At 34.8% G+C, this 24,702-nt stretch overlaps 1 protein-coding gene across 1 annotated transcript; it reads right to left on the bottom strand.

Moving 5' to 3' along the window:
- Window positions 1–1,264: 1,264 nt before the first annotated feature.
- On the bottom strand, window positions 1,265–24,385 carry LOC129005437 (cytochrome P450 4V2-like). Its single transcript, XM_054434325.1, has 11 exons — window positions 24,294–24,385; window positions 22,810–22,900; window positions 21,191–21,376; window positions 19,495–19,570; window positions 11,360–11,492; window positions 10,774–10,861; window positions 10,356–10,456; window positions 8,286–8,354; window positions 7,363–7,528; window positions 5,464–5,643; window positions 1,265–1,526 (listed from the first exon to the last, which is right to left on the bottom strand). Exons 1-11 carry the CDS (start codon window positions 24,354–24,356, stop codon window positions 1,363–1,365), a joined length of 1,317 nt encoding a protein of 438 aa, XP_054290300.1. The 5' UTR covers window positions 24,357–24,385; the 3' UTR covers window positions 1,265–1,362.
- Between the last annotated feature and the right edge of the window lie 317 nt (window positions 24,386–24,702).

Below are 24,702 nucleotides of genomic sequence, written 5' to 3'. Positions count from 1 at the left end.
TATTCTCCATAAGAATAACATGGGAATTTTAAATTTACAATTTTTTTGAATTTTCTCCGTGACCATTAGGCGCATAATAACACTTCAATATACTAAATTATTTGTTTTTTTAAGCTCTACAAAATGGTTTGGAAAGAAATTGCTAAATTTTATGTTTTTTGGGTCAAAAATGGGGAAAACCTATTTTTACCCCATAAAACCCCCCGTAAACCCCCGTTCCCATGGTCCGATCATGCTGGATCGCGAACTCGTTCGAATAAACGTACGTTTACACGTTTGTACCAAATTTCATCAAAATCGGATCATTTTTGCTTGAGTTAGATGGACACATATATATATATATAAAATATATATAAATATATATATATATATATATATATATATATATATATATATATATATATATATATATATATATATATGAATTTGAACGGATGGTGTTTTTAGCCTCTAGGGACCTCAAAACGAAAAAAAAAATCGGTCCCGTGTCCAGGTCTTACCATGAGTACTACGGTAATAGCTTATTCCCTATATGGGAAATTCGCTAAAAATAAGTTTAAGCAAATAAGTTACTTTTTACCTCTAGTTTGAGGTTAAAGAATGAGCTTTAGAATCTTGCTAAAGAGTGGTAAGGTATTGCCACTCTCCTATAGAGGAAGGAGGAAGATCAATTAATTCTCCTTATGACCTCAAACTATTACTAAATCACGCATTAATTATAAATTTAGGGCTGATTACAAGGTTTTACTGTTTCATATATTATTACAGAGGACAGGCAAAGGTTTATAAACGAGGATGATGGTATATATTTGCATGATGTGTATAGACTTGGAAACTATTGAGTGTTTTTATTTCAAATCTGAAACTTATTTGGCATTCCAGTTTTCTTCCATACATTCCATGTATCAGAATAGTAAAAATCATTGACTTTTTATTAGATATAGGAGCCAATGGTAAAATAATTATGGTAGTTTTTTTTATTAACAGTAAATATGCGAATTAGACTATCCATCACATTTTTGTATTGGATTCATCCCCCCCATTTTGGTGTCACAAATATATTTCTAACAAGAAATCAGGGAACAACAATAAAGGTTGGCCTAAATGTAAAATAATCCAAGTTCTTGAAACCTGGATGAAAAACACATAACATTTTAATGAAAGCACATTGATCTAGTAAAAAGTTAGCTAATCGGGTAAAGAAAAAGAAAGAATAAAAGTTCTATGCAGTACGAATGTAATCTAAAATGTAAGCCCGTAAATAAATATGAAGCTTAAATAACAACTCAAAGTACATGGTTTTACTTTAAGATGGAAAAGTAGTACTCCATCAAGGTACAAAAGTCAATTTAAAATGTATTCTTAGTGCTCTCTGTTTTCCAACATTATTTGGTATCCTTCCACACTGATCAGAGTTATCACCATTTTCCTCCTCAACTTGTGAACGTCTTTGACAGTAGATATTTTGTACCTCCTCAAAATATGAACTAACATGACCTTCATCAACATGTTAGTATAATGTTGACCTGAAAAATAAAACCTACTTATAGTGCAGGGAAAAAGTGTAAAATTTAGCCTAATAGTGGAATTTTGATTTATCAGGCTGAAAATTCGCGGAGATGTTGTACATACAGCTGGGAACGTCATACTAAAATTCCCAAAAAATCCTACTTGGGCAACATGCCGCCATCTTGGAAAATGGCCGCCATAATGGATTTCCCGCCTTGTGTCACATATTCAAGCATAAAACCACTCCTAATTGTGATAAAAACATGCAGTTTGTTCAAAATTATTTGTCGGGATGTAATTTAAATATTTAATTTAAATATTTAGAGCCAATGTAAATAACTGTGTGTAGTAATTTAACATTTTATGCAAAAACTAACCAAAACATTTTTGAAAGGTAATACTAGTCTTGGATTCAAAATTGATTTAAGACCTCTTTTACTCATCGGGAGAAAGACTTACCAGCATAAGTTTTTTAGAACAGGTCAATACGCACAAGAAAATGTCAAAATATTTGTTTTTGGTCTATAAGTATGCCGTCATATTGACGTTGAACGTGCGATTGCAGCCTAAGTTTTAGACCACGTCGTGGTGGAGACTGTAATATAATGCTGTAAATGAAACGAGTTCTCATGCAGCATGCTGAAGTGAGGGGATATGTTTCCACATTAAAACCCATTAGGAGATCAGACAAGATACAGTCACATTTAGCCATGGGAAATGTGGTCGTTGTGTGGGGTGAAACTATTCCTATTAGCCAAAATTAGCTATTCTATCAAATTATGTGTCTTGTCCGTAATGATTAACAGTTGTAGACATGTTTTGAATACGAGTTGGCACCATTACCAAACAGCATTATTCAACGATGGGACCAATAGAAAACCCAACAAGGCTGCGCTAAGGACCATGAGGGAGAAATTGTGTCCTTCTACGGATTGTCTTCCACTAGCTCCAAACCTTGTGATAGATGGTGGGCATCTTTTTCACATGGTAGTCTGGCAAAAATCGGATATTTTCTCTGACATTTTTGTAAGGCGTACCAGACATACATTGTAAAACATTACGGAAATCAAGTCATTGTTGTTTTCGACTGATTCCAGGAAAATAAGATGAAGGATGTAGAACACGTTAGGCGAACGTTTAAAGCGACATCTGCCGAAGTTCTTGTTGGTTCTGATGTGCAAGTGCTATCCCAGCAGCATCCATTCTTAGCCAACGCAACCAACAAAACAAGGATCAATTAGTAAGCCATCCAAACAGAAACTGAATACAAGCGGTCCATGCGAAAGCTCATTCAGACCGTCTAATTGTCCAAACAGCCACCCAAGAAAAATGGCAGCCAAACAGAACAGCCAATCAAGAAAAAACTCTGCAATTGTTGGAAAGAACACTGAGGCATTCGTCCTTTTATTGACCCTTACTGACCCTGACAAAAATATCTAAATGCTCATTCCACTTTCAAAAGCTCATTAGCAAAAGATATTTCCATCAACAGCACTGCAAAGTAGTATGGACAATGTCAACGAGCATCTTGTTTTCCTGCATTCTATGTCCGGTTGTGATACCACATCAGCAACCTACAGGAAAGGGAAGATACAAGCATTCATGTTCTGGAGAAATCACCAATTCTTTGCCAACCAGTGTAAGTGTATGTGTTCAATCGGGCGGAATCCACACAGATGGAAATCGTCAAAGCTGGCTAGGAATTTCTTGTAGCCCTATATATGGAGCAAAAAGCTGTCAGGGACTCAAAAGAACTTCATACAAACAGTACCTGAAAGCAATATCAAAACGTCTTGACTTTTAATTTGACTTTTCAACACTTCTACCAACTTCTGAAACTGCTAGAGAGCACAACCTTAGATTGTACCACCAGGGTCAAGAATGGCTAGGGGTTTCTCTTCCACCTACAGAGTGGGGATGGAAAAAGAACGAAATAGGTACATTTACTCCAACTCCTACTTCAATGCCCCTTTACCTGACAACCTCCTCCCTCAACTTGATAAGAGGTGCATGTAAGACTGGATGTAACAGGTATTGTGGGTGTCTGAAAATGGGTTATCTTTTTCACCATTGTGTATCTACTGCACCAACGGTTGTGGTCACGGGATCAATGCCACATCAGTAATAAATTAATGAAGAAGGGGACATTGATGTACCTGATTAACCAACCCAGTTCCATTCTGACCGGGAAGTCAACATGACCGACATCCAAATGATCCCATTCCACTTTGCAGCAAGAGGAAAAAGTCACATCAAAGATATCGTTTTTATAACTCACAAACATATCAATTGTCAAACAGAATATATTCAGTTTTTTGGAGTTTATATAAAAAAGAAAAATATTATGTATCAAATAAAACTAAGTTATAAAAGTAATACTAACACAACTGTTTATTTACTATTAGTAATTTAATTCCATTTACATAATTTTATTACAGTCACCACCATGAGGCGGTCTAAAACGTAGGGTGCAATCACATGTCCAGCGTCAATATGACGGCATACTTACAGACCACAAACAAATATAATTACATATAAGATTTAATCAGAGTGGTTTTATCCCCGATGAGTAAAATAGGTCTTAAATCAATTTTGAATGCAAGACCAGTATTACCCTCCATTTATTTTTGTTTATTTCTTAGCATAAAAATTTGAAATTCCATACAAAACTATAATGGCTCTAAATATTTTAATTACATCCCGACAAAAAATTTTGAAGAAACTGCACGTTTTTATCACAATTAATTAGGAGTGGTTTTATGCTTGAATATGTGACACAAGGGGGGAAATCCATTATGGCGGCCATTTTCCAAGATGGCGGCATGTTGCCCAAGTGGGATTTTTCGGGAATTTTAGTATGATGATCCCAGCTGTACGTACAACATTTCCACCAATTTTCAGCCTGATAAATTAAAATTCTCGAATCCAACACTATTTTCCTGCACTATTAAGAGATGGGTAAAAACGGTACAAAACTTATAATGCTAGCGGCATGATGTCATCTTAAAAATAAGATATAATTTGTTTAATGAGCAAAAGAAAATCAGAGCAGCAAATTGAAACAGCCTTCATGAAAAATGTCATAATTGTTGTGAACAATAGAATTCTGACTTTTGGAACTTCTACTAAATGTACATTTTTACAAGAAATATTCCTAATTGAATTTAAAATAACTCTAAGAAAAAAATAATAACAGCAATGCTCTGCCCACTTGACTAAGTTAATAAACACACTATCATTGCTTTGTATTGTGAATCCAAGAATAATATAGTGGACGTCTTCCCTCTTTATACCTTCCCTCTTTTACTCTTCACAGTGCCCCTTATCCTGTCTTAGTTTTCACCTATAATTTCTGAACCTTGGGTTGGGTGTGTTGCTAGCGTTAATGTGTTTTTGGACTGCTTATTCCCTCAAAAGCGTTTGAATTACTGTACTTCATTGGAAAAATGCCGTTCTAAAAAGTAGACACAAGCAAAAATAAAAGAAAAAAAGTGTTGCACATTATCTTATGCATTTGAAAGAACTTGTTCATCATAGGAATTTCTCATCATGTTGAAGTAAGTGTCATGTAAGTTTAGCTTTAAATACCAAAATAATTATGCTCTTTTTTAAATTTCTGAGTGAAAAAACAAAACTATTTTACATATAGCGCTAATTTAGTGAATAATTTTTAGCTTTAAGTGAATTTTATAGTGTCAACCTGATTGCATAAAATGCCAAATTTCTGAGTGAAAAAACAAAACTATTTTACATATAGCGCTAATTTAGTGAATAATTTTTAGCTTTAAGTGAATTTTATAGTAAGTGTCAACCTGATTGCATAAAATGCCAAATAATTATGTTTTTAAGTTAACTCTTAGAGCTTAATTTTACCAACAATCTTCCTAAAAAATATCGATATTAAATCTGATGTAGCAATAGCAATGTTTAACTATAAAAAAGATAGCATCTTACCAATGCAGTTTCGCGAGCCCCCACTGAAAGGCAAGAAAGAGTATGGTTCTCGTTCTGCATTATTTTCAGAAGAGAATCGCTCTGGATCAAAAGTTAGTGGATTTGGGAATATCTTTGGGTCCAAGTGGCTGGCTATCATAGCAACTGCGACCGTGTAACCAGCTGGTATTGTCACACCACCTGAAACCGTGAGGATTATTCAATTACACAAATATTGTTCAAGTAAAGAATGACAACTGTAAAATAGGTTGGATCGTAAATTAGTTCTTTGAAATTAGTTATTGTGACTTTTTTCACAATAGCTTTTCATCATCTCATTAAAAAATCCAAATTATATTTTACAAGCTCATGAAAGACATCACACATATCATATAAATGTCTTCATACATAATCTTCCCATCTTGTCTACTTCCAATGAAGTCCACAGATTATTATACACTAGCGGAGCACCCGTCCTTCGTAAGGGGTTGGCATCTAAGTATAAAATGCTTATTGCATCAGTTATACTCAAGCTTTGCGTTTGCAATGGGGGAGAACGCAGTTTGATAAAATTTGGTTCATAAATTTACGGTATGATATAGTGTAACAGATCTACTATTGTCATAATGTTCTACTACTGCACCTTAACAATAGAAAAAAATAAATTATCAAACATTCGCAAAATATCACAAATTATTCATTAAATTAAAATCTCAAACCTAACTAACTATAAACAATCCTACCTTGACAGTTCTCATTTTGTATCACGGCGTTTTGTTGCTGCTTAAGTTCAAATTAGCTGTTGTCATATAATATGCAGAAACAAAATAATAATAGTGCTGCACCCTGTTGGGAAACCTTATAACTTTTTAATAGTATTGCATATTATCATAGACAAAAAGAATTAAATATAGACTGTCAGCCGTGCTGCGGTTACCATGGTTACCAAAGGTTCCGGCGCACACCGCTGTAGTTTACGTAGCGCGTACACCATAACTACATGGCGCTCCAAGTGGTGTGCGCCAGAACCTATGGTAACCGCAGCACAGCTGACGGTCTATATTTAATTCTTTTTGTCTATGATATTATAGAACCAACTTGTAAAGTTGAAACAGCTGACTAAATTCTTTAATTCCCTTTAAATATGAATACTCATAAGGTTAACATGGGGAACTATAGAGCCACTGGGGCGGAGCCCGAAAGGATTTTTGAGATAAGAATATGCCTTAATGTTAATCGGGAATGTGAGCTATCATCATGCCAAATTTCAGCCCAGTCCGTCCAGTAGTTTATGCGTGATTGAGCAACGCACACACAAACTCACAAACTTTCAGATTTATAATATTAGTAAGATTCAGACAGGCTTTTCCCACTAAGCCATGTCATAAGCTACACATAGCCGAATGAGTTTTACACCAAAACCTAACAAAAGATGCACAGAGCTGTACACGAGGAGATACAACGCCTCACACCACTCGACCACTCGATGGTCATTGATCATTGATCAGATAGCTAAATGCACTAGCAATGTTTGTAAACACAAAGCACAATATTAGTTAAGCTTAACTCCAATGTTGGAGTATACATCAGGTACATTTTTCAACTAATTTCTTCTTCATATTTACATCCAAGACAGTTTGGTTATGTCACTCTTGAATCAAATGTTCTCTTATGATAGTTCAAAGGAATAAACATACTGATTTATTTCTTGTCTCTCTGAATTAAGAGAAGGCCATTAAAAAAATTTAATATGTGTTTGCCGTGTGCAAGTTGAGTTATGAATGATTTGTGAAACTAAACTTAGGAGTGAGTATAATTTACTATCCTGATATTTGCCTGATTGATTCTTGACAACAAAACTAATCTACAGTTTAAGGTACCGGTACAATATTTGTTTAATTTAAGCACTGGGTTATTTACTTAGCACAAGATCTTCCGTTGTCCTCCTTGCCACTAGGGGGACAATGTTGGCCCATCTCAAGGTCTCTTTGTACACTTGGTCCAAGTACGTATACTTTTTAATATCTTCCATCGTAACATCCTTTTCTATATTGTCTGGTGCTGCTATTTCTTGATAGAGACGATCCTATAAAACACTGACATCACTATTGTGGACAATTTTAGCTACACACAACAACAGCTACCAGTATAAGACCCACATATTTTATTTTTAGTATAACAAAGGTATTGAATATTACATTTTTTAATAGCTCACCCAACTTCATCTGATCTGGATTATGAATAAACCATCATTAGTAAGATGTAAAAACATATGATGGTTTATTATTAATCCAGATTAGATGAAGTTGGGTGTGCTATTAAAAAATGTAATATTCATTGGAAAAATATCCAATGAAATGCGACACAATGTGTGGTCTGAGCTTGAACACCGCCTTGACTTTCTCCGAGCGAGCAACGGAGAATATGTAGAGGTTAGGCGGTGAAATCATGTTAGGAAAAACTTAGAATGTTAAGAAATAAAATGTATGTAAAGTCAACTTTTTATCTTTAAGAATAAAGTGTTCATGTCAGTTTACTTTTGATCCATTCTTTTTGGGACACCCGGTATATGGAACCTGGGATCCCTGGATAAACCTCAAATTTTGAGTTGTAATCATTCATGTTTTATTTTATTATTGGCTGTACGAGGAATATTTTTCAGAAATAAATTGCAGTAATAGCAACAATATGACAAGACCTGTCTAATAATAATAGGTTAAATACCTAATTATTTTATTATTATTAGTACTCTTTATCAATCCAGGAGGCAAAAAATGGATAAAGATAGACCTGTCTAACTATTTCATAACATGAAGAAATCTTCATAAAGTTGTCCCACTTACTTGAATATCCTTGTATTGGGCCAGCAAGAGTAAACAAGTAGACACTGCTCCTCCTATTGTATCAGTTCCCTGCAGTGTATGAAGAAACATAAAGGTTAGAGATGGTGTTCTACAAATTAGCTATGGTTGTATAAGTGTTAGCAATACAGTAGTGTGAGGCTGTAGAAGAGAATAATAATGTACTAAATCTATCCGAGGAGAATAATAATAACTTTAAATCTATTGTATAAAACAAATACACACCTTTTATTGATTGAAGGACAACCCTAACTGTACCACTTAATTGAAAAAAATCTTTCTTGATTTATTAAATTATAATGAAATTAAAAGCTTTTTAATGTAAGAAATGATAGTCCAAAACTTTAAATTTAAATATTGTGCCTTCGTAAGCTTTAAAAAAAATAAGATAAAACAAATAAATCTTAAAATATTTGTTTATACATTTTCAACACAGACATCAAGTTTATCGCTCAAACAAGAATAAATTTCAAGCAACCTATATTGCCATTTTCAAATATAAGAGTGAAAATTTAAAAACGTACGTTTTCAGGAAAAGCACTTTGCAAATTTTTTCCCCCTTTTTTCAAAACTTTTATTATTTTTTTTATTTCATTAACATTTGAAGTTTCATAAAATGTCCATGGTAACGCAATATCTTTGGTAGTTTTCTTTTTAAAGAGCATCTTTAGTAGAAAAACACAAAATCCTGTCACGACCATAACGGACGTTTAAATGAATATTTAAAATAGTTAATATTATTTTTATAACTATGTTTTGCTATAAACTAGTTTACTTTTATGACCATTATACAACAAAAAGGTCACTGAGCTTTTGGTATATTTGGTCTTTCTAGAAAAAAATAAAACAAACTCAAAAAATAGAAAAAAGCCAATAAAATCTTTTTAAGTTTGTATTACTCCGAAAAAACTTACCTGAGACCCGAAAAATCGTTATGTTTGTATAGAGGTGTGCTTCTTTTGTGTATAAAACATTCAAATATGACGATATTTTAATTTTTGAAATTTTTATGATAGAAATCATAAACGTGATGGTCAGGGACAAGCGGTACGGTCGTGAATTGTCTGGAATAATCTAAATCTTTCCAAACAATCCTTCAATTATACTGTTAGTTATAATAAAACTATGTGTTTCAATTGAACTAAACTGTTCAATTTACAATTATACTAAAGTTATTGTCACGACCAAACACACTATAATCCATAAGGCTGGATTGGTCGTGAAAAAAACCGCGATGGTCGTGAAACTTTGGTCGTGAAATTACGTGTTATTTGGCTCTGTTCTGGCGGTAGCCCTGCACCTCATGTTCGAGGATACAAAGTGGACTTCTAGGTTAATCTAGCAATTGAAATATCTTATAAACAAAAATTAACACCATGTCTACTTCATCGAATGGCTACGTACGGTCATGGACACACCAAAATTACAAAAAACACAATCTTTCCTTTATTAATCTTGTAATTCCTCCTTTCAACTCAAAACGACCGGCACTACAATCCTGACGTACACCCCGAACTAGTCTCTAAAACCAACTGACTCCATCGACGCCAGGCTTGCCACTGTAGTGCTCCAAAGTTGAAAATTTTTCCCAAATGGTCGTGACGCCAAATCGAGGGACAGACTTATTTTGTTATGGTAGTCAGTCTGCAATGACAATAAAATTATAATATGCTCCTTTTTTGTAAGTTTAATAACCATTGATGACATAAAAATATGGCTTTATATATTTCGGCATGAATAATTAGTCTAAAAACAGCGTGAAAGTTGGAAAATGTACCCTAGGGACACGTCATGGTCGTGAATTTCGAGACTTTAAAAATACGAAAAAAATACCTAGAACCTATTTAAAACCAAATAAATGTGTGTAACATGTTGCCCCCGTCCCAAAAAATATTAAAACACATAATAATAAACTACAAATCCAGTATCTACGAAGTAAAAGGCCAGGGACATAAAAACGTACGTTTTTAAATTTTCACTCATAAAATAAAAGAGGCAAAGTCATGAAACTTCTAACTTCTAAACATAATGCACATAGTATTATTAGCTCACCGTAGTATAAAGTGTTATCATTTCATATTTCAGATCAGTTTCTGTAAATTCAGGAAATTTTTGCTCCATAACACCATGGACGTCAAGTAGGTTCAACAGTCCTGAAAATACAAAACACATTGAAAAAATCTCCTAGTGTACATACATCTTGACAAGGATGGAATGGGCTTCCATATCCCTTCACAGGTATTTATCTTAGTAAGTTAATAAAGATAATATAGTTTGTTTATACTTTTACTAATGGACTTAAAATTTTAAAGTAGTTTCGGATTGAAAGCTGTACAGAATAATACCTTTGACTATTAATACAAACTTCTGTATCCAACAGTCAATGATAATACCAAATTAGTGTCGATACCATCTTATATGGCACAAACAATTGAAATCTTTTTTCAGAGTATATGAATTCACTACCAACCTGGACTCTTGTCAGTTGAATTGTTCGTAGAATCATTTTCAATTTGGTTCTCAACTTGATTTTTATTTTCCCATTTACTTTTTGCTATCTGAAACCAAAAATCTATTAAAATATCTATTTTATTTGGCTTAGGGAGACAATTTGATTCTTCTGAATAAAACACATAGTTAATTATAGGTAGCTCTACTCTTGTTCTTCTTACAACTGTTACTTTTTACTATACTTCATTTTGCAATACTGGTGGTTTGTATGCAATTTGTAAACCCCCTGGAGATGGCACCCTGTATAAAGGCTGAAATGTTGGGTGGTAATAGTTTATAGTAGTCTAAGGACAGTGCCAGTTCAGTATGTGTCCATGAAGAATCAACATGAAGAATCATTCTTGCAGAAAAACTTACACCCACAGGTCTTTCAGTTTTAGATTGATTGTTGGGGTGAGATCGAATAAAAAATTTATATTGCATAAAAGCACAAAATCAATCAATCAATAAATGTCAAAATAAGCGTATACCTCACACTGATGAGTCATTCAAACACAAATATGATGCAGAAAAGAACTACCAGAAAAAATACAAAAAAATCTTACCCTTAAAAGAGGCTCAGTAAATTCCTGCCAAAGCTTGTTCATCTCATTTATTTCCTTCCCATAAAGAAATTCAAATATAACATCAAATCTCAACCAAAATCGAGTGGCTCGATAAATAAATATTTCTGGAATCCTGGAATGAATAGACAATATCTTAAAACTATAATAGGTGGTGATGTAATTTATAAATGGTAAATCATTTATAGTGGTTAACCATATCATGTAATGGTAATCATATATAGTGGCAATGTAAATGTAATATAAGAAAATTATCTATATAAATAAAATTAGAGTTTTGTCTGTACATTGCTCAGAATTATATATTTTTAGGGTATTTTTACGTTATATACATTAAAGAAGCAGAAACGAGTCTTAGCTCTATTTCTGTCTGCCTGTCTGTCTGTCTGTAACACTCAATATGGCATTTTACGCTATCTTCTCGAGGAAAACGAGAGTACCTATCAAGATCTGAGTCATTTTAATGTATTCACTGGATTGGCGAGAGCGTCTTTAGCCATTAAAATATTGCCTTACTACTTTGTAAACAAAATTACAGACTTTAAAAAATGCAGTTTTGTGCGATTTTTGTCAAGTTTTTTTCCAATTTTAATCACATAATCATCTATGAAATAACGAACAGCTGTTGGGATCAAGATTATTTTTTCTGGCTGTCACTGATATGTTTACAAATGTTGTTTACAAACACCGCAACCATTTCAATCACGTTTAGAAAGCAAATCCCAACCAAGTGAGGTTAAAAACGTTTTTCTTACATAACGGATTTAATTAATCGCAAGTGCAATAATATAGTGTAACCGTAAATTAAATTAAATAACTAGGCATCATCCAGGTCAGGAACCAGGGATTCTTTGTGTATAAAATTGTTCTTGAGTTTTGATAACCAGAAAAAAGACCTTGAATCAGTGTTGCAAACGGCTAGGAAATTTAAATTTATTAATGATCGCCACCAATACCTTAGAAAGAAGGTTTCCACTCATTGTCGGCGCTTCAATGGCAGTTGTGTAAAGTGTAAAGTAAAAAATCATAACTGCAGTGGGTGATTGTAACAGAGGTTTACAGATGATGCTAAACTCGCTTTTCCAATGTGTCACTTACTGTTCCTATCATTGACTATGACTATATATATATATAGTCAATAGTTCCTACTCATGTGTAATAATTTTGGCGTAACTTTTGTTGATCCAAACCGTTGTGTTGGCAGGAGTGACTTAGCCCGGGACGGAGTCCACTTCAATCGAAGGGGCACCTCTCGCTTAGGTTCTCTGATTGTGGACCACATTTCTGCAGCTTTGGATCGTGTGAGTGCTCTCTCCCGTGGAGCTGCCCCTACTCCCTGTCATGTTCCCGGGACTGAGAATGTCGGTTGCGTCTCCAATACTATTGTAGAGGCATCCAGGGCTTCTCATGTCCCGGAAAACTGACTGGGAGGGGGGGTAAAGGGAATCTCATAGTGGCCCATGTCAATATAAGGTCTCTAAACACAGCTTTCGATGAGCTCTGCTCACTTGTTCATGACTTTAATTTTGACATTTTAGGGGTTACTGAGACCTGGCTCCACCCAAACACACCCACAGACAGTTATGCTATACCGGGATACTCAATGCTTCGTTGCGATCGCAATGCTGGAAATGGTTACCCAGGAGGGGGTGTGGCATTGTATGTGAAAGACGGCATCGACTTTCAGCCTTACCCCCTACCTGATTTCATCGATCCTGGTATTGAGCATCTCTGTGTGGTGGTGAGTTTCAAAGGGAGTAAGTTTGGTATATGTGTGGTTTATCGGCCTTCCTACATAAGGTACACTCGCCTTTCGGATCTGTTTCGCTCCCTCTTTATTGACCTTGCGGTTGAAGTCAAATCAGTCATTTATTTGGGGGACACGAATATTGATATGCTGTCACAAACCTGCGAAACAAATTACCTGTGTAGGCTGATGAGAGAATCCAACACTATACAAATTGTCAACGAGCCTACAAGAGTGACAGAAACCTCGGCAAAATTGATTGACCATATTATAGTAGACAAATCTGCCGAGATTGAAAGTGTTGGAGTCATAGACACCCCCAGCATAGTTGACCACAGAGGAATGAGGATGACTTATCATAAATTAATATATTGTTGTATATCTTGTCAGAAAGACAAAAGGGGGTCGAAGCTAATCACATATAGAGATTATTCCAAATTCAATGTTGATACTGCACTAAATATAATTGCTGATATTAACTGGAACTATGTGTACAAATTAGAGTCTCCTGATGAGATAGAGAAATTCATTACCGATAATATAAAGAAGGTGTTTGATGAGGTTGCTCCTGTTGTTTGTAAGAAGGTAACACGGAAAAAGGCTCCTTGGATAAATGAAAAGATTAAAGAATTGTCACTTTTAAAAAATAAGCACCGTAACAAATACTGGAAGACCAGAGATTCTTCGGACTGGTATGAGTACAAGACATCGAGGAATAAATTGAATTCCATGATACTAGAGGCTAAAAAAAGATTCTTCTCTAACAAGCTTGCAAAATGTGAAAAACCTGCAGAGTTCTGGAATTGTTTAAAAAATTGTGAGATTATAAGTAGTAAGAGAAATAGTGTGCTCCCCCCTGATTTAGATATTAACAGAATAAATGAATATTTCACCAATATGGGATCGGGAAAAGATATAGATATTGAAATACTGAATATATTTCAAACAGATAAAAAACACGGAGATAATGATAGACAATAATAGGTTTTTTACATACCTCAGTCAAATAGTCCAAAAATGGTATTGCTCAACAGCTTACATGTTTCGTTGCGAAGACAACATTATCAAAGCTTGCAACTCGTCAAAAACACATTTAAAACACGAACACGAACACAGAAGACATTAATACGGTACGAATACACAATTGACATTTAGATAGCGCTATCATAATACTGATTTGGTCCGGCGCGGCGCGGGGCTGGTAGCAGACTGGAGGTCACGTCACATCGTCTCCTCTACTGTTATCACTGATGTTATCAGATCTTCGATCAGCTGTTCCTGAGTTTAATATTGTATTAAAAATCGAGTGAGACTGGAACTGTAATTTTTCGTTAAGGATGTGGTCCTTACACTGTTCGTCATTATAAATTTTATAAATCTCGAACTCCTCCAAGGTGTCAAGTTTGCTACCTTTCCCACAGACATGTAGAATTTTTAAACCATCGTCAATGCTACTCATTGAGTGATTTGAATCAACCAGGTGTTGTGCGAAGGCTGATTTTTGTTTGACCATTTTTGGAGTAGGCCTATGTTCTCTGTAGCGGGTTTCAAATGCCCGACCCGTCTGGCCTATATACTTGCATGGGCAATCTGGGCAACTGATCTGGTAAACACCGGTGTTATTTAATTTGTTGCTAGTCCCTTTATTATGCAAGATGTTCCTAGTGCGGTTGGTGGTTCGGAACGTTAAGTCGATGCCTTGCCTATTTAGTTCTTTTTTAAGGCTGTTTTCTACAGAGTGGCTGTACTCCACGCAAACATATTTTCTCTCACTCTTATCTGGTTTAATATCTTGTTTTCTTTTGTTCTTACATTTGTTAATTAATCTGTCTACCAAATCGTGTTTGTACCCATTGGCTGATGCGATATACTTTATTAATGAGCATTCTTTGTTATAATTATCGGGGCTTAATGGAACAGTTAACATTCTGTGGATCATGGAGTTGTAGGCTGCTATTTTTTGCGAAAACGGATGGTAAGAAGTGGAGTGAATTGTTTGAGCTGAAGTGGTTGGTTTTCTGTAAATACTGTAATCAAATTTGCTGTTATTCTTCGTGACTGTGAGGTCTAGGAAATTTATTCTATTGTTTGACTCTGTTTCTAAAGTAAACTTTAATTTGGGTGCGATGTTATTCAGATAGTTGAGTAGGAGGTTTAATTGCCTATTGTTGCCATCGAATAAAACAATGGTTTTACAATGGTAAGCCCATATGCATTAGGAGCAATTACACATTTATTAAATATGAGCCTGGCCTCTGGTGTTTTTCCTAGCAGTTGGAAGATTGCCTACGTGAAACCTTTGCCTAAAGTTGCTACGCCAAAAACCATCCAGCAGCTAAGACCTATCTCTGTGTTACCTGCAATTTCAAAGATACTGGAAAAGATAGTAACCGAACAAATCACTTTATTTCTAGATGAGTATAATATACTGCCTAAGCTACAGTCAGGGTTTAGAAAAAACCACAGCACGTGTACTGCACTGACTAATATGTTTGCTGATCTATTTGATGCCAAAGACAAAGGACTCTACAGCACATTAGCTATTTTAGATTACTCTCAAGCATTCGACTCTATTGATCATGAATTATTATTGGCAAAAATGAAGTACTATGGTTGCAGCGAAAAAGTTGTATGTTGGTTTCGGTCCTATTTGGAGTCCCGACTGCAGGTTACCAAAATTGGGAGTGGGACATCAGATCCGCTTTGCAAATTGCGAGGTGTTCCTCAAGGTAGTTGTTTAGGCCCTGTTGTGCTGTTCAATTTATACACGTCTGACTTGCCCAGAAGTGTAAAATATTGTACAGCACACTTGTATGCTGATGACTGTCAATTACACTTGTCATACAAGCCAGACATGACATCCGCAGCAATTGAACTCATCAATGCTGATTTGCACAGCATTTTTCAATGGTCTGTCATGAATGGCCTTGGATTGAACGTTGACAAGTGTGTTGTCATGCATACTGGACCACATATTCTAATGCAGGAGTTGAGAAAATCTGACATTAAAGTCACCCTTGATGGCATGGGATTGTCTGTCTGTGACACTGTCAGCACGCTTGGTGTTGTACTTGACAAAGACCTCTCTTTTTCTGACCACGTCACATCTGCAGTCCAACGCGCAGTGGGAAGATTGAGAGGTCTTAGCAGATTCAAAACTCTCCTGCCAGAATTTGCCAAAACGCAACTCATGCGGTCCTTGGTCCTTCCAGCCTTCACATATTGCTTTCCTGCATATGGAAACAGCGTCTCTAAGGAGGATATGGCAAGAGTTCAGAGAATTCAAAATTCTGCCATAAGGTTCATTTTTGGCCTTAGTCGCTTTGAACACGTGTCCTCCTACAGAGATGCTGCTAAGCTCATCCCAATGGATGACATGTGCAGAAAGCTGACCTGCTGCCTGGTCCACAAAGTGCTCACGCTGGGAGAGCCTCATTACCTCAGCGAGAGGCTGAAGTACAGGAGGGAGATCTGTCTGCGTAGTACTCGCTCCGACCGCAAGCTTCACTTTCCTAAAGTGAGGCTTGAGGCTGGAAGAAAGTCTTTTTCTTATTTCGGCCCGCGGTTGTACAATGGCCTCCCTCAAGAGATCAAGTGTTCAAAATCGTACAACACATTCAGGGCCGCAATGAAAAAAACAAATGTAAAATATATATTGTAATTATTCTGTTGTAATTTGTTTGTATATACTTATGTAAATATATTAGGATAGTTTAGATTTAGTGACTTGAGTTAGTTTGAAAACCATGTATTATGAAACTCGCTCGCAAATAAAGGCCTTTTTATTTATTTATTATTTACTCACCGTATGATGCAATCGCTGGACCATACAGCCAATAGGCCCATAGCCCATCTCTTAGGCACTTACGCCTACCCAATTATTCATAACAACCTTTTTGACGACGATCCTTGATACCGGTACTTTTCCCTAGAATACACGGCCTACCTACTTAAGAAATAAAATAACAAATGTCCAAAAACCCAACGTTGTGTGATTTTTGTCACATTTCATTCTAATGTTACGTTACCAATCATTGTTTAGAGAATACCTAATCTATTAAATAACAAAAAGTTGTTGTATAAGGTTGTTTTTTTTTTTCAAACTGACACCGATAAGTTTACATTAAAAATTGTTTACAAATAAAGCATTAATGGGAAATAACTTTGATTGCCGATAACTTTTTACGAGAAAATCCAAAACCAAGAGACCAATAACTTTGGGACTTGATTAACGCATATGATTGGTCGGACGTACTATGGTTCTTAACAGTAAATGTTGGTTTTGTTTTTGGTACTGGTTATTTTCCTTAGAACCGTTGGTAGCAGCAAGAATCATTTTTACGTACCAACACATCACTGTAATTTACAAGTTATTTATAGTTGGTGTTGCATCTTATTTATTACAGGCGTATTCAATTTAATTGATGTCTGAACTGTATAAGTTTTGCTTTTTCTGTCTGGATTCCAAAATGATAGTTTATGGTAAGAAAACGATAACGCGTTTTAGTAAAACATTTATTCAGCAAACAATCATGAATTGTTTAAACGCTTTACGTTGTTTATGTATCAATTGTTCGTGGCCTATTTTGGTATTTTTAATTATAATTACCAATCTAAATCGTCTATAGTACTTCCTCACATAATAAGCCGTCATTTTGACAGAATTTCGGGTCATCTTCGGTCTAAGCAAATATAAATTGTTATGATACAATTTGATGACATTAACAATGATGTCAAATACTAATTTTTATGTATTTTGGTGTGCTTAAAGCGCAGCGCAGCAAATTCCCTAATTAAGTTCTGTACTTTTTTTTAACTGACTACGATAAGATAGATCCCCGTGCGTAGAACGGGCACACAGCTTACCAATAAAACAGTTACCACAGTTACCAATAAAACTCCTTTATTCTAGATCGACGTTTGAAACAGTTCGTGTATTCGGGCGCCGCTAGATAGCACTTATATCGTCGTCGGCAACAGTTCGTCTAAATACCGCTAGATGTCACCAAAACAAGTTCTTTTAATGTAGCGTAATATTATCAGTAATTTAAATTGTATTAAGTACACTAAACAAACTTGACCTCATCCAAACCAATGAAAAAGTTATTTATTTTATACCAATTAACAACATTCTGGTATAAAACTGTAGTTGTACGATAAATAAGATGTTTTACTTATTGACACTCGCAGTGATCTTTGTGTAGCTCGCACATATAAAGTCCTTACTTCACCATGTGATTATGGATTCTAGTAAAATATTTTCTTAACATTATTTGAAAAGATGAGAGTTGAACTTCTTAGTGAGTAGGAAGGAGGTCGACGATTGGCTTATAAACGCTCAATGTACATGATGATGGGAGATTATGTAATCGTCTTAAGTTAATTTTCAAAAATATAACTCAAACATCCGTTGATATTGATGCTATTTTTTTAATGTTATAATTAAAATTGTCATATTCGATATTCATAATTATAAATGTTGAATAATATATGTAATAGAGGATCATGGCCTTATGTTAAAGGTTGTTTTAATCACTTTTTGTTTGTTTAGGAGATTATTTCAACTCTGTAACTTCTGGTAGGTGGTTTCCAACCAATCATATTTCTTGTCTGAATATATAAAAGGCAAAGCCCTCACTGACTCACTCACTCATCACTAATTAATTCTCCAACTTCCCATTTACCTAGGAGGCTGATATTCGGTACACCGATTCTTTGGGCATTAAATAGGATAACTAAGTAGTTTTTATTCTGATCGGGCTTTCGGGCTCCACCCCAGTGGCTCTGGAGTTTCCCATGTTAAACTTATGATTTTTCATATTTAAAAGGAATAATTAATGAATCTTAACAGCTGTTTCAATTAAACAAGTTGGTTCTGTTCTATGATGTCCAACAGCATTAAAGTTACAAGAATTACCAACAGGGTGCAGCACTATTTTTTTTTTAATTTATGACAACAGCTAATTAATTAGCAACCATAAGGTGAGTGAGCGTAGCGAACGAACTTCAAACTGGAGTTGAGTTAGCGTAGCGAACGAGCTAGCCTGAAGGCAAGTGAGCGCAGCGAACGAGCTCCAACCTAAAGGTGAGTGAGCGTAGCGAACGAACTTCAACCAAGACGTGATTGGCCCATGCGAATACTTATGAAGTTAATCGGGGCAAAGCTCGCGGGTACAGCTAGTTATTAAATAAATAAGTTAGCGATAAACAAAATCAGGGTGTTTTAGTAACTGTGAACTCTCTCTCTCTCTCTCTCTCTCTCTCTCTCTCTCTCTCTCTCTCTCTCTCTCTCTCTCTCTCTCAGTATTTTAAGCTTCTTATTCTTATTCAATACTGACTATAAACTAAGAAGAAATTGATAATGATTTACCTCTCCACAATACATCTAAGACCTCTGAAGCTTTGAGATTCTGTGTCGACTTCTATATCTGGTCCAAATATTAGATCTGAAATGTTTTCAAGAAATTCGATTTAGAGTGTTGAAACTTGTATTATTCATATTTTTATTCATTTTCATTTAAGATGGGGACGCTACCTATGTGCATATTTTAACCCAAATATGAATATGAGTAAAGGTTGAGTGTAGAATGGTGTGTGATGACCTGTGTAGCTTTGTTACTGACTAAGACCATGTTTCATTAGTCAGGATCATTTATTGAAAGACCAATGATCAAGGACAGCTGGGTCCAGTTTCAAACCATCACAAATTTACACATTTTTCTCAGGATCAAACCGGCGACCGTTTGATTATTATTTTATTATATGTTTGTTGGTTAATTGACATTGTGATCCTCAAGTTACATTTTGATTTATTTAGTTTACACTGACACAAACTAACACTTTTCAAAAAATGAAAAATAAGAAAATCTGACACCACGCTGGTTCTAGATTCAGGATTGATCCAGCTACCCTTTGATTACCAGGCAAGCATTAAAACCACTGAGCTACCCGGCTAAGGAAAAGGTTTGATCTCATGCCAAGGATAACATCCATTTCTGATTGGAGATCTTCCCCTTCACAAACAAGAAGCAAGAAGACATTGTTTAATAGTTCACTTTATTAATACTTAAAAAAAAAAAAAAAAAAAAAATGTGTTGGCCCTCACTGTGGGCAAACAGTTTTTATCATTGATTATTGGATACTGAAGTTGTATTGATAGTCAAAGGTTTTTATGCTAACAGGTTGCTTTTTACTTTACAAAAGAAGGTGGTCAGGTTCATTTGTAGTGTGAATAGAAGAACACATTGTAAGCCCCTTTTAGTGGGTCTTAACATTCTCACATTTCAATCTTTGTATGTTTTGGCAAGTTCGTTGCATGTAAAAGAAAACATTTCTCACTTTGAAAAGATATCTGATGTGCACAGCTATTGTACTAGATCTAAAGATAATCTGTCCACACTAAGGCATAAGTATAAAGCCACTCAAAATAGTTTTGAGTACCAAGAAGTTAAAATGTACAGTTTCTTGCCTGCCTCCATCAAAAAACTGTGTTTTAAAATTCAAACAAGTTTTAAAAACTACTCTAAGAGTACTTTGGTTTAGAGTTTTAGTTATTTTAGTTTTAATGCCAGAGCCATCTTGATTGTTTTGTTTTTCTTTAGACGATTGTCATGCACTTTGTACATAGTTTTAACGGAAAGTAAATAAAAGAAACGTCTTATAACACTTAAAACATATATTTACGCTTATACGGTTACTCACAAGACGGTAAATATACAAAAAAGATGGTACCACTTACCATCTTTTTTGTACATTTACCGTCTTGTGAGTAACAGTATAAGCGTAAATATATGTTTTAAGTGTTATAAGACGTTTCTTTTATTTACTTTCCGTAAATTTAATAACACGTACAATGCTGATCAAGAAGTTATATAGTTTTAACGACAATAAATCATTCATTTCATTTAAGAAAACTCTGTTTTCTTTTAATTATTAAAACCAACATTTGAATAAGGTTAGATTTAGAAAAAACTCAACTGATAATACTTGGATTTTCAAGAGTCTTAGCATTAGTTTTCCCTTATAAAAAGTTAATATTTGTTGCTTCACTGGGTCAGGCAACTTACTGCAAACAGTTTTGAGAGCTGCATCCATCACGTTATGCATCACATCAAACGGTCCACTGCCAACGTGTTTGGACAAGTTTGTCACCAATTCTTCACTATTTCGGTTGAATGTTGGCAACATCAGCTCAAGGTTGCGTGGATGAAACAGAGGATTAATATGTCGGCGTTTTATTTTCCAAATGTGACCTAAAAGTAGTAATGAATACTTTAAATTTGGTAAAAATGTTGAAGGATTCTATGTGTAAAACATATTGTTTTACTTTTATTCTAGTACTGTACAAATGTTTTAATTTGATAACTTATAGCAATTTTACTTTTTCTGCAGTCAAAAACATGAACTCCTTATAGAAATTTATTAAAATTTTAGTTTTAGAACTGTTTTAGCAAATCAATTTGATCAAAGCAGAATTTTTCAGGTGAGATTGTTTGTTGTTTCACAGGTTTCATATACCAATTTCATTTCCAATACTTTCTTAGTACGGTAAAACCTCACTAACTTGACTATTTGGGGACCCAGAGGTTGTTGAGTTTAGGATTTGTCGAGTTATCCAGAACTTGACATTTTTAATGGTTTCTTTAGATGAATACAATGACAGACTAATTTTTACATACGTGCTGCACAAATTTATTACTTACATAAGTATTTTTACATATGAGTGAACAGTGAACAATATTCAAAGAAATGTAGAATATTCAAAAATTAAATCTAAAATGTTTTGAAATAGTTATTTGTGCAACTAGTGAGAAAAGTGAGCAATTGACTCACTCGAGAGAAATCCTTACTCACGAGCCGTAGGCGAGTGAGGAATGGTTTCTCGAGTGAGGCAATTGTACTTTGAACTCGAGTTGCACATTATACTTTTCCTACAGTTACCATAAAACAAAAACATTTGTGAAGAAACATGAAGAAACATAACCTATTTTTACACAAAAGTGAACTTTTAATATAACATTTAATGTGAAGTGACAAATACAACAGTACAACAGCTGACCAGCTGATTTACAGCCAGTGCTGCCAACGTATTTCGCGCGCATACGACGTTGCCTGCATGTTACGCGCTCACTATTTCGTGCCTTCACGTTGCAAATCTGGAGTGAGACAAAGTAATTAGAGTGAGACAATGTGAACATTGTCTCACTGGTGAGCGAATTGGCCACTTTGCTTTCTCAAATCAGTGAGAGAACATGTACATTGTTAGGTAACTGTAGGAAAAATAGATTTTTTTGTAAGCCCAGCTGTTAGCTGTCAAGTTTAGCAGACTGTCAAGTTAGTGAGGTTTTTATCTGTATGTAATTAATTTCTAAATAATTATTCGTGGACAATTCTAACAAACCGCTAAACGTCATTGATTTGGCTAACCAAATGTCTTGACTTTAGTTATGGGAATTTTAATATTATATTACAAACTTGGCCATTACAAATGAGGTAGGGTAAAAAATGTCTTGTAGTTTCCATAAAAATTTTTTTTATTACAATACTTATTGGTACACTATAATAAGTATCACTTATGAGCATTATTACTCAAGTGTAAAATTATGTAAAGGCGTTAATTATGTTTACAAATCAATGCTTTTTGGTAAAAAAAAAGTAATATAGCTTTGCAAACCTGTTAACTTACCAGGAGCAGTTAGTAATCCATTACACATAAATTGATCAATGTAGGCCAATTCATTTGCCTTTTCTAAAGTACACGAACTGTTTAGAATTTTCTGCAACACAATATACAATTAAAATTATTTATTTTAAAGTTAATATCTGATTTTAAGAGGCTGTTTTGTATTTTCTTGCATAAACAATTTCAACATGGATTTATGTATGTGCTAGACAAAGTGCTATATAAATGTTTTGTAAATGAAAATTAAAATAATTCACCACATGATTGAAAATAAAATAATATATTTGTCATACTGAATAGAATACAGCTGTTCTTCATCGATGTGTCTAGGCATCGATCTCTAATAGACTTGGATGGTCTAGATTAGCTCTTTTACTCCCTAGGTTGTAAAAGTTAGCTGTTGTAAACTCAGTGCTAAACTTCATTGAACGTAATAAAGCATCAATCGCATCGCATGTTTTGAAATTATATCTCAATTGATTTAATCAGTATAGTTAGCTTATAGTTGCATCCTTGTCAATAGTTCGAAATTTAGAATATGTATACTAAGACAATCATAATAAACAAAATTATTAAATGATATGGAATCACTTATTAACAGCTGCTTGTATGCATTATAAAAATTAAAAATAAGTTGAAAGTCGTTTTGAGAGGTTATCTTGACTGACAACAATCTTTCTTGTTTTCCATCTTAGTCAGTTAAATGTTACAATAAGACGAAAAATATAGTTCATCACACGGGCAAAAAGTGACTTTTCAACTCTCGCTCATTTTCCGACCTCGGCTTTGCCTCAATAGTAAAACTTGAGCTCGTGTTGAAAAGTGTCACTTAACACCCTAGTGATGAAATAAACTATCTATTATTTTTAAAGTTAACAAAAACAGCCTGAACAGTTTAAATTAAAATATAGTATGTTATACTTCTAAATAAGTTGGTACAACCACCATTGCTGTAAAAATAAGAGTTCAAACTACGGTATTGTGACTTTTCTGATTTCCCCCATAAAAACCAAACCTACTTCCATTGCTTACCCATGATAAAGGTTGTTGACAAGATAATAGGAGAAACCATGTGCCAGGTTGCTGATCGTTTATTAAGATTTTTGTTTTGAATAACCAACACAACGGGTGGGATGACTTACCAATTAACCTATGTGCAATATTAACCAGTATTATCAGTTAATAAAAAAAACCTTATAAGAAGCAAAATGCCCCTGTTAAAAATTCAGCCTGGGATTTTTTAATTTTGGCAAGTTTCCGCGACGGCCGCTAAGTAGGAAAGGTGCTACTATCGCTGGTGCGTGGCGGTGTGAATGGGACCCCACAGCAGTGTGAGTGAGACAAAGAATCAGCGGAGAGAGAGAGGAAGAGGCTAGCGTTACTTAGTGGCGGCCCAAAATGATCATTTCGGCGGCAAAATCCAGTCTGACTATACACCATAAGCATTTAGCTTATTACAAGGTTTGTATGCATTTGTTATTATTTACCTGTATGTTTTTGACCCCACCAAGTATTGGAATTGGGAAAGGACCAATCCATAAACAAGTCATTGGTGGTCCTCCACTTTGCAGTATTTCCACTCCCCCTTTTAAAAACCGTTCTGTTAATCCTGAAATTTAAAGATTTTCAATCTTTATATTATAACATTGACATTGAGATGGTAAATGCATTTCTAAATCCAACAGCCTAAACAAGATATTATTTCACCGATTAAATTTCAGCTACAACACAGAGAAGTAAGGTACAGAGGTAATACGCTCGTGCGACGACCGTGCACTTTCAGTTCTGGTATGTTGTGCCGGAAGTATACTTGTGACAAGTGAAGAAGCCCAAAAAACAGCAAGTAATCTTACTGTGCGGAAATTCCTATCGTACAGGGCACTTGTTCTTCTTCCA

The sequence above is a fragment of the Macrosteles quadrilineatus genome, unplaced genomic scaffold (assembly GCF_028750875.1).
Source record: "Macrosteles quadrilineatus isolate MER2022 unplaced genomic scaffold, UCM_ALF_1.0 Scaffold_21__1_contigs__length_2333173, whole genome shotgun sequence".
In the NCBI taxonomy this organism is placed as follows: domain Eukaryota; kingdom Metazoa; phylum Arthropoda; class Insecta; order Hemiptera; family Cicadellidae; genus Macrosteles; species Macrosteles quadrilineatus.
This window is presented reverse-complemented; position numbering and strand designations above follow the sequence as displayed.